At 44.6% G+C, this 10,791-nt stretch overlaps 1 protein-coding gene across 1 annotated transcript; it reads left to right on the forward strand.

The window, feature by feature from the left end:
• The first annotated feature begins 2,269 nt into the window (after positions 1-2,269).
• On the forward strand, positions 2,270-9,110 carry dact2 (dishevelled-binding antagonist of beta-catenin 2). Its single transcript, XM_034552186.1, has 5 exons — positions 2,270-2,300; positions 4,407-4,792; positions 6,208-6,340; positions 6,487-6,768; positions 6,922-9,110. The coding sequence occupies exons 2-5, from the start codon at positions 4,520-4,522 to the stop codon at positions 8,775-8,777; spliced, it is 2,544 nt and encodes an 847-aa protein (XP_034408077.1). The 5' UTR covers positions 2,270-2,300; positions 4,407-4,519; the 3' UTR covers positions 8,778-9,110.
• The last annotated feature ends 1,681 nt before the right edge of the window (positions 9,111-10,791 follow it).

A 10,791-nucleotide genomic window follows, 5' to 3' on the forward strand; every position in this document is an offset into this window, starting at 1 on the left:
CGACACGTCTTTGTTCTTGTACACAGCTCTGACTTTCAAGTGTAATAAATTTCGACCAACAAATGTGAATGTTCTGCTCTCTGTTTTCCGTCCTTTAAGACCCATGACTTGCCAATCGGCCTATCCCTGTCATGAAGTCGGAGTGTTTTAGATTAGATATGATTTGGGGCATTAAACGCAAGTCTACGGTTTCAAAACACCCAAAACCACAGAGTTGAATTCACTGGAAGCGTTTCTTCTAAACGGATATATTTATTTAAGAAGCTGCAGATAATGAACAGATGCATTCCATTGCAAGCAAAACACTCCTAAAATCTAATTTCATTATCTCCCTCACTAACTCAGGAACTGGTGAGTGGCCACATGTGTTGTCGTCAAAAAGTAGAGCGTGAGGTTCATTCATCCGCGTGTGATAATTGTGTTGCTGGTTGTAGCGCTGCAGTGATCAGTGGGGGCAGAGCGACAGAGGCTCTGTTGTCAGGCACGAGAGGCCACTTTGATCTCTGAAATTCCCTGTGTCTGCCCGTGTTGATGGCAGAATACCTGCGAGAGCGATTTTCAATCAAGAGAGCCTGCATGGGAATCCCCTGACACGCAACAAGAATACAACACGCACACACACACAGAAATATGTGACAACACACAAACCCACGGAAATATAGCTAAAAATCAGCAAACACATCACAGGAATCCTGTTTCATTTCAACCATGCATCCGATTGTCTTCTGTATGATATCAGATGTGATTCCTTTGAAGTCGTAAGCTCATAATGCCTACAGTTTAGTTTATTTAACTGACAAGCAGGTCAGCGCTTCCTCTCACACACACACACACACACACACACACACACACACACACACTCGCTCAGGCCCACATATGACAACACCCCATGTTTAACCCTCTGACTTCCATCTCACGCATCTTGTTTGTGGAAACGTCCATTGTTCCCGTCCGTATCGACCAGAGCAGGTTCATCACGCTCTTTCCACTGCAGCTGAAGAAGTAGTAGCGTGGACACAATAAAAGGGATTGCCGGCCCGTGCTTTTTGTTTTGTTATCAACATTTGGTTGCTTTATGGGGGCAGAGGGACATCCAGGCATCACAATGCAGCGTTGTATGCCAGCAGCATCACAAGGATATGACGCTATCCCTGTGAGGAGTGGGCTTCACAATGCGCTGCATCCTCGCTCTAATGTGAGCATCTTGATGAGAGGGCCTGCCATCAAAGTGATGGGGATGTGTTATTTTGCAATCAGGGATTGGGTAAACAAGTGATTTCATTCTATATCTCCGAAACAAATCTGTGGATTAGCTGCGTGGTTAACGGATAAAGAAGCTTGCTTCCCAGGGTTATTCAATTGCAAATGTCCCCCTTACAAATGTACAGACTATCACCAACAATATGGAAAGTGATTGTGCTAATCTCACAAGATTGAGAAGGAGTGTGACACTGCCCTCTAGTGTCTCGGGTTAATGGTTTTAAATTCATAGTATGATATAAAATGCCACTCAAATAGCGTGTAACCCACATATTGGCCAGCAGTTGATTTAGCTATTTAAAATACTTCAATAACCTTATCTCTGATCAGGCCGCGTGTGCGTGTGAGAAATACTCACACAGGTGTACACCCCTGCTGGCATTGTGGTATTTCCTTGGAACTCTGGCTTCAAGATAGCTGCAGATACCAGCATGAAAGAACCTCCCCGCCTGTGAGACACTGCGAGCAGCCGCCTTTACCTCATGCTGCCTAACCTGTGACGAGGGCTCCGGCACTCCCCGCTTTATTTGTTATCTGATTATTAGCAGCGAGAACAAGAGCTTCCTTCATCTCAGCTGCACGAGGCGCGGCTCAGGCGGGAAGATGAGACGAGCAATGTGCTTGTCCTGGGAGTCATGTTGTTTTGAGAACAACACAGACACCGTTTAAAAAATGCATGTAGTTAGTTACTTCATGACTATATGAATAGACCTTCACAATCTACTTTTCACGGACTCTTTATCACTACAGAACCTCAGCCCCGCGGCCAAGTCAATGAATCATTTTGCAAAGGACTTGAGGCACTTTGAAGCTGAGATAAAGCTGTTGACACTGACGTTCATTACATTGAGCAAACTTGCATACAAGCTCAGCTACAGTCGGTGTTGCGGGGAGCAGGTCTGGGGGCGGAGCTGTGTGAGGAGGAGCAGGAAGTGGGAGGGGCCTGTCTTGATGACAACATGTATAGTAAGATTGAGTGCAGGTGAGAACCCTTTCGCGTTCCCTGCAGCAGTGGTTTCCTACTGGTCACAATAGTTTGTGTGAGTAAAAGTGTGAGTTTCTTGACTCTTAGTACATTTATGTTAACAGTACCTTTCCTGCTTTTGTAATGTATGTTAAATTACACTGGCACCACTAAAGATATGCACAATATATCTTTGGTCTCAGTCATTTACACCTTCAGGTATTCCCCTTGAATGTAGTATAAATTGGATATCAGATTTCATTTGATATATATATGCTACCGTTCAAAAGTTTGGGGTCACTGTTTTCTTCAATGAGGATAACATTAAATTAATCAGAAATAAACTCTATACATTGTTAATATGGTAAATGACTATTCTAGGTGGAAATGTCTGGTTTTTTATGAAATATCTACATAGGTGTATAGAGGCCCATTTCCAGCAACTATCACTCCAGTATTCTAATGGTACATTGTGTTCTTAGAAGACTAATGGATGATTAGAAAACCCTTGAAATCCATTGTGCAATTATGTTAGCACAGCTGAAAACAGTTATGCTGGTGAGAGAAGCTATAAAACTGCTGCAAATGGAGCATTCTTTGATGAAAGCAAAGTTTGAAGGACAAAATTAATATTTCAAATAAAAATCATTATTGCTAACCTTGTCAATGTCTTGACTATATTTTCTATTCATTTTGCAACTCATTTGATAAACAAAAGTCTGAGTTTTCATGGAAAACACGAAATTGTCTGGGTGACCCCAAACTTCTGAACGGTAGTGTGTATATACTGTATATATATTTATATATATTCTTTTTACTTTAAAGTCCTGCCAGAATCCTAAAGCTGTAAGTGGCGTACATCTTAATGTATAGGCCTTGTGACCCACCAAAATAGTATAATTCCCAATGCAAATAAATTGACTCACTATGGGAATTTCTTTTGTACTTTGAGTGCAATTACATTTTCAGCTTGCATGGGGGAAGAATAGACAAAGGAAGTTTGGTAACCAAAACATTGACTGTTGTGCTTCTTAACATAACTACTGTCATTTTGCAAAAGTGCCCCTCAGATAAAGCCAGTTCAGTGTCCCTGTATTCCTGAATCCCGTGAAAAAAAGTATTCACTTCCTCCAGCAGACACTATTAACCTAATTTTCAACATCCGATCAGAAATTTCCAATGATTATCGGTGTCTTTATGGGTATATATTTCCTCATTGTCTCCTCAATTACATTCAGGTGTCATTCACACTTTTCTCTCTAAAATCATCTGTTATGTCAGATACTGACATTCAATGAATGTGGGTATATTATTTGTGCTCATACCACATTGAAATACTATCGTATCATCTCATCCCAAAGGTTTTGAAACGTATTTTACGTAATTGTGTTAAGTCTTTGTTTTGGGAGCTGTTCAGGTAACACTGGCTGTTTCTTCCCCTTTTGTGTACACCTAAAACATTACATGTAACCGTTAACTTAGGATACATGTCCATGTGCAGATCATTAAAGTGTAGTATTCTTTATTACCACAAGGGGGCGTCATTTATCTATAACTAGTCTATACTGCCACCACCTTCTACATTTTCAGCTTTCTCAAGTCTCCATTCCCAAGTGAAAATAGAAAATCTACAACGAAATGAGTTTGGTTAAACCAAGATTAGTAGTTTTAAATCTATGTTCTATTAAACAAAATAAAGAGTAATAGGTCATCCATGCAAAAAAAATTTAAAATGTGATTTCAAGCTTTGAGTTTTGCAAAGACTTTGGACTTCAGAGTCAAATTCATCCTTGTACAAAAAAAAGGTGTGGAATACCTTCTTCATAATGGCTCAGAAGCATGTTTTTCAGGTGAATAGTTTTTGGTTTTGTTGAGTGATACCGAGAGCACATGTATATAGCCTATGTATTCCCTGAAATTGCTGGTTACAAACTGGAGAGAATAATAACACAATAATACTGTAAATAGCACAATACTATGCTCATCATGCCATGTGGTATTATGCAGATTAATTAGTACTTGCCTGGGCAGCTCAAGTGAGGACTTGAATGGAGAGGATTAGTACCAGATGTTCATTGGGACTCAGTGCCAGCCAATGGGGAGGAGGGCTGTTTGGTCTGTGGGAGGAGCTCAGTCGCTCCTCTGAGCTCAAGATTTAACAGGTAGTTTAAAAACCAAACAGGTCAACAGCAGCAGCAGCAACAACAAGAAGACAGTCACCAACGAAGTCTGAGCGAGGACGTTTCTACCACCGCGTCTTAGTTCAGGATATATGCCCGGACGCCGCTCTCCAGCATGCTGAGCAGAAAGGGGTCTTGTGCGGGGATGATGGGCGCTGCGGTCGGAGTAGACCGCAGCAGGGTCGGGGAGAGGCTGCAGGCTGCACTGGCCGGGCTGCAGGAGCTGCATCTGCTGAAGGACCGACAGAGCGACATGGTGAGCTGGGCGTTGAGGATGGACCGCGAGAAGCCGGTCACTGCTGTCCTCGCAGACCCGGAGAGTCTCCGGACGATGGGGGCCGAGGAACAGCGGCTGGAGGCGACCCTGACAACCCTGAAGCAACAGCTGGTAGGAAGCAATTCATCACAGAAGCCATACAATCATTAAAATACCTCTCGGGGGCACACTGCGCAGGCGGTAGTTTGGTGTCAGTCATAATATTTGTTTGACCTTTTTTATTATAGTTCATCTTTATAACGATGGGATTAAAACCCTCGTTTACTTTTTCTTTTTTATTGTCGTGGGAATACAACCGTTCGTTTGAATCTTGCCGTCAGCTGACGCTCATGTGCATTCCGTCTTCAATTATTAGCAGACACACTTTCATGCTCTCAGCTGGGGGTAGGAAGTAGGATAGGCGTCATAAATCAAGGTTCACCGCAGCACCAAGATGAGTCGTCTACGTGCGCGCACACAGTGCGTGTGCAGACTGCAGGGGGGGTGCATACCGCAATCATTAAACCCTAATGCCAGGGAGTATAAGAAAAAAATGGAGGTGTGTTTTTTTTTAAAGTGGTTAATTTGCTGTGAATGACAGATCATGAGATGCCCTCGAGTGTTACAGACAACTGGCTGTGTGGAGTTTTTTCCATGACCAGCTTTTTCCATGTGGGCTAGTGTTCTAAGCCTTCACAGGAAGGGCAGGGATTAAGGTGTCATGCTTGACTTTTAGTAGAATTGGCGAATGCTTGAAACGATGCACTGTATATGGTGCATCGACAGCAGATGGTTTAAATTAGGGTTTACAGTCTCGCAAAATGCTGCAGACTCATTACATTACATGTCATTTAGCTGGCTTTTATCCAAAGCGACTTACAATAAGTGCATTAAACCATGAGCCCAAACTCGGAACAACAAGAATCAAGCAACACCCCATATTTAAATAGACACCAACATCTACATGTAGACTTAATGGTCCAGAAACACTTTCCAAGAACTCTTCTTTTTTTGCCACAGTTTCAATAGAACTCAACCAAACTAACGTGACGTTTACATGAGAATAGGACTTTAATTAAACGGTGCATTTTGCAAGCAGTGACCTGGCGTCCTCATTTTCAGAACCACTGTAACAGTAAATGCCGAGCCCGAGCTGCAAAGCAAACAGTCCTTCATCCCAACCCCCAAGCTTTCCTCTTCTATTAGTTTACACAATGGCCAGGCCCTCGCTGTGGGGGAGAAATGAGTTACCCACCACTGCTTCTTTTATGCTCCTCCTTGTCCTGCTGGGGTTAATCATCAGCCACAGCTGAGTCGCCTTTGTTTTTCTGATGGCTGTACATTAGAGCATCTTTTGTCCGAACAACAGGCCTTGTCTTAATGAAATTAAAGCATGCACTGCCAACCTCCATCGTGACTTTTCTTTGTAATTTTCACCTGTACAGAGAATTTGTGTAACTCTATGCATGCGTGTGTGTGTGTATAATCTCTTTTCCTGAGAAAAGACTTGTCCTTGCTAAAAATGTGATGTTCTGTCTGTTTTACAGTCTCGTCTTCGGAAACAGGATGTAGGCCTGAAGAGTCACTTGCAGCAGCTGGACCAACAGATCAGTGAGTTGAAGCTGGATGTGAGCAAGGCCTCCACAGATCAGCTGGAGAGTGACAGCCGGCCAAGTTCAGGTGTGTAGGCAAACAATCGCACCAAAAAACCCTCCAGTTGTTTAGCCAGTATTCAATTATCATAAGCTATTATTATAAGCTACAATCACATGTTGCTGGATTCCAAGAAAAACACTCATGTGTATAATTGTTCCTGCTCTCTCCAGGTTTCTATGAGCTCAGTGATGGCGGCTCTTGCTCGTTGTCCAACTCCTGCACCTCCGTGTACAGCGAGTGTCTGTCATCCTCCCAGACGAGCCTTCTCCTCTCTCCCATGAGTCCTGCTAATTCCCACATCAGCCCGCCATCACAAGTAGACGTAATCCGCCGGCGCTCTGCCGATGAGAGCTCAACCCAGACCAACCCTCCGCGGGCCAACGGCCTCCATCTGGGCAGCAGCAGGATCCGACTAAGCACCGAAAAGGCTCGGCCAAGACCTGTGTCAACAGGTAACCAAATCTCTCAATCTTTAATTCAAGATAGTCTCTCGTGGCCTAATGAGAACCATGCGACTGCTGTTACTTAGCAATACAACATGTTTTTGGTTGTATAATAAAAATGGCAGTGATTTGAAAGGTTCATCTGTATTTTGTGTTCATTAGGGGATCTTGATAGGATGATTGCTCAAGGACCAAGCTACTACAAATCTGTGGATGCAAAGAAACCATCAATGTGCTCAAACCTGAGGACCTCCACCGTAGACCCCAAATTTCACAGCAACCTGGTGTCCCGCAGTGGGACAGAAGTGTACCGCTACCCGAGCCCCCTGCACGCTGTCGCTCTCCAGAGCCCAATCTTTTCCCACGGGGGAGAACCAGCCACACCTGGACTTATAGAGGGGCAAGGACCCCTTGCAGTGGGCGGTTCTGACACCCTCCAAAGGGCACAAATAGGTTATGAGACCAAGAACCTTGGTTACATTGACAAACTCCTCCTGCGCAGCTTGAGCAAAATCCAGAGTGAAATGGGCACAGAGACTCTGCTGACACGCGGTGGCTATCACAGGAGGCCCACTGAGATTTTAACTGTGTTTCCCGAAGTGTCTCAGAAAGACTTGTCAATGCTGCAGCCTCTTCCAGCCCCGGCCGCAGACATCACTCCACTAGATAGCAACCAGAAGATACACTGTACAACATTCTTCAGCCAAGAGCCAGCTGATAAGGCAAAGCACAATAAATCAGTAAGAGCCCCGGAGGTTTCCTACCGATACTCCTATCCTGCTGCCATGAGGGATTACAACGCAGATGAGGTCACCACTTTATCTCTGAGAAAGAATGATAAACCACAAGGAGACCATGCTTGTGTAGCGAGAGGCCATCCAGAGTCCGTGCCCCAAGAGAGAAAGGTCTATAGACAAAGATCGGGGATGGCCCACAGCTCCAGCACAGAGGAGAGTCAGAGCTCTGAGGTTTATGCCGGTCACACAACTTCCCCAGAGTTTGTCCATGCTGAATTTGTGCCTGCTGGATCTCAGAGGGTCAAGGTGAGACAGGCAGACCGTAAAACCAAAGCCGTGAAACTGAGAAGAAAAAGCAATGAGAAGCCGAGAGCAATGAGGCAGCAACACGGCTACTCCTCGGGTGAAAGGACCATAGAGGCCAGTGGTGGAACCAAGGGGGAACAGAGAAGATCAGGAAAAGGACAAACTACCCAGAAACTGACCACCAGTCACGCAGAGGAGCGCAGACAGGGCTCAGGCTCCGACTCCAGCCACTGCAGCCCGGGTTTCATGTACACCCACAAGGTCCGTCCTAAGCCACATCCCATCCCTACTGTTGTGAAGTCCAGCAAAAGCCGCAGACTGCAGTGTCTTGGGTACGAGCAGCCAGTCGAGCAGAGAAAGAGGAGGCAGGGGGCTGCCAAATGGCCATCCGATGTGGAGATGTTCCACGCCTCATGTGTTCAACATCATGTTCAGGTACCAGGGAGCATGCAGATGGTCCGCAGTATAAGTGCCAAGTCAGGACAGTGGATAGGACCTCCTCGCTCCTTCCAGTCCTCTAACCCTTTCCTCCACAATCTTAATGCCAGATACCCTCCAGCAGCCTTCAACAGCTCCAGCCACTACCCACCCAGGTGCGAGTCAGAGTACTCTGCCGAATGTGCCTCACTGTTTCACTCCACCATTGCTGAAAGTAGTGAGGGGGAGATGAGCGATAAAACCACCAACCGCTTTGGAGATAGCGAGTCGAGCCAGAGCGTTCAGTCCTCGGACTCTGACAGCAGCCTGTCCCTGGACGAGGAAGACCAGGTGGACAGCCAGGAGGAGAGAGGTCTGGTGTGGGCTGAGGCTGCTCTGGGGCCCACCGCAGCTGGACAACCCCTCCAGCAGCTCCAGCGGCTCCAGCATCTCCCGCGCCCCGCGCCATCAGCCTGCCGCATCAAAGCTTCCCGAGCCCTGAAGAAGAAGATTCGTCGGTTCCAGCCGGCCTCCCTGAAGGTCATGACCCTAGTGTAGCAAAGTTCCCCCTGGGCAGACACAGAGGACTCTGGGAAATGCTTTCAAAACGGTTTGGAAACCTGGTCTTTGACCTCAACACCCTGAATCATCACTGAGAAGCTTCAATTTAACTGTTTGCTGATTATTATGTTAAAATAATTTACAATTATTGAACATGAAACTGTAGACACTGCACTGTATAAAAGCAATTGTATAAAACACAATTACACTTAATTTGTAAATATTGATTCTGTAATCAGGGTTTGTCATCATGTGGCTGCATTTTACATTTCTGTTATATAATTCTATGTACCTAAGAAATAAAACCAATCTTTTTACATATCTTATTGCAAATAATTGTTTGTTTTCTCTAAATTTCTTAATTTTGCCCATGGGTAAAACCATTCATAGTTTCTTCTTAGGATAAACAGATTTAATATATTTTTGATATAGTTTGAGTGTTTATGAATTCCTCACTTTTTTTTCTTTTTTAGACAGCTAATGGCATTTTTGTCCATAAGCCTACTGAGGTAAGCACTAGCTTTGGTATTATTAGCACTTTTCTTCACCATTTTAATCTCTTAACGTCTTCTAGTGAGAATTTATCAGACGGCTTGTCCAGCTGTTGGCTTAATAAGTTGCGTCTTCATCACCCCTGACCGTCGTGTTTAATTAGAGTGTGAGACTTTATCAGTCTGTCATTTAAATGTAAGTTAACACACTTGCACTAAAACACACAGTCGCACTCCTACATTTTCACAAACAGACATTTAGATGATGGCAGCAGAAGCTCAAGTTTTTTGAGGAGAGACCAGAGGTTTTAAATTGGTGTGTATGGCAGGGGGCGCACAGGATTTAGAAGGAATGATGCTCTTCATTTCTGGTCTGTCATGAGGAGATTAAACAGTGGGCAGCTGCACAGAGTTGCCCAATAATCTAATTTCTAAAATCTGCCTCGGTATCTTTCCATTAAAATTATTTCAAAGACGAGGTGAGCAAAAGGGCACTCATGAAGGTAAGCAGGGGAGTGACTGGTCTTCCACAAATCGGCACACTCTCCCCCGTGGTCATACATAATACAATGTTCTCCCATTAGAAAGCCACTCTGACCTTAAAGTTCCCAACTAAGAAGCTTAGAGGGCCGACCAACATTTTATCAAATTTTACTTTGAACTTTTGCTCCCTGTGGATTTAATCATAGTGAAGACCAGTATGGTTCCTTAATGTATTCATTCTCTCCTTTCTCTAGAAATGTTCAGTTTGTCATCGAAGAAGAAAAGGCATCACTCTTTGAGAGCTCACTAAAGGCTCACTAATTCAGCAGCATTCTTTTCTCTATTCATCAATCACAAGACAGGTCTAAAGGTCACAAACGCCCCACATCAAAGAGATAATTTTTAGTTTGGTGAGTTGCTACAATTGAATCAACTCATTAGGATGTTGTACATCCAGCTGACCTCTGTCCTTGCCGAGAGAGCGACAGCGAGCTGTCGGTGGGATTAGTGCTGCTGTTTTCAACCCGGTTCAGAAGAAGCATGAAATGCGCTGGACTTGTCTTCCATGTTGAGTATGGCGGGACCGTGTCGGCTTGATCTTGTGTGCTTGCTGACCTGTCCAGCTGTAGAGCTGGCTCATCTTGGAGGGCACATCTCCCCACAAAAGAGAGGTCAGGGGCCTGCTTGTACCCTCGCTGTCTCGGGGCTTGTCTCTTTTTGTGTTCAACGTGCCTGTCATTTACTTCCTTTAGACTCATTGTTTGAGTTTGTTATAAGCAGGTGAGTCCACCTGTCCACTGCTAAGCCCCGGCTCAAGTTTGTTTTTTTGCTAAATAAAGACATTGGATGTTTTTTGCAGAAGCAATGCCTTAACTACAAAATGTAATTGGATGATGACTAAAGCTAATTCGGCTGGAGAATGAAACCTCTGGGGGTCGCATTGGAAGCAGCAAGCTGTGTACAGCAGGTGTACAAGTGCACACCTGCAAAAAGATTTGGTCATGATACTTTAGAGGGTATAAAGTTGAGCGCAGAGA

Source organism: Cyclopterus lumpus, chromosome 15 (assembly GCF_009769545.1).
Source record: "Cyclopterus lumpus isolate fCycLum1 chromosome 15, fCycLum1.pri, whole genome shotgun sequence".
Classification (NCBI taxonomy): Eukaryota; Metazoa; Chordata; class Actinopteri; order Perciformes; family Cyclopteridae; genus Cyclopterus; species Cyclopterus lumpus.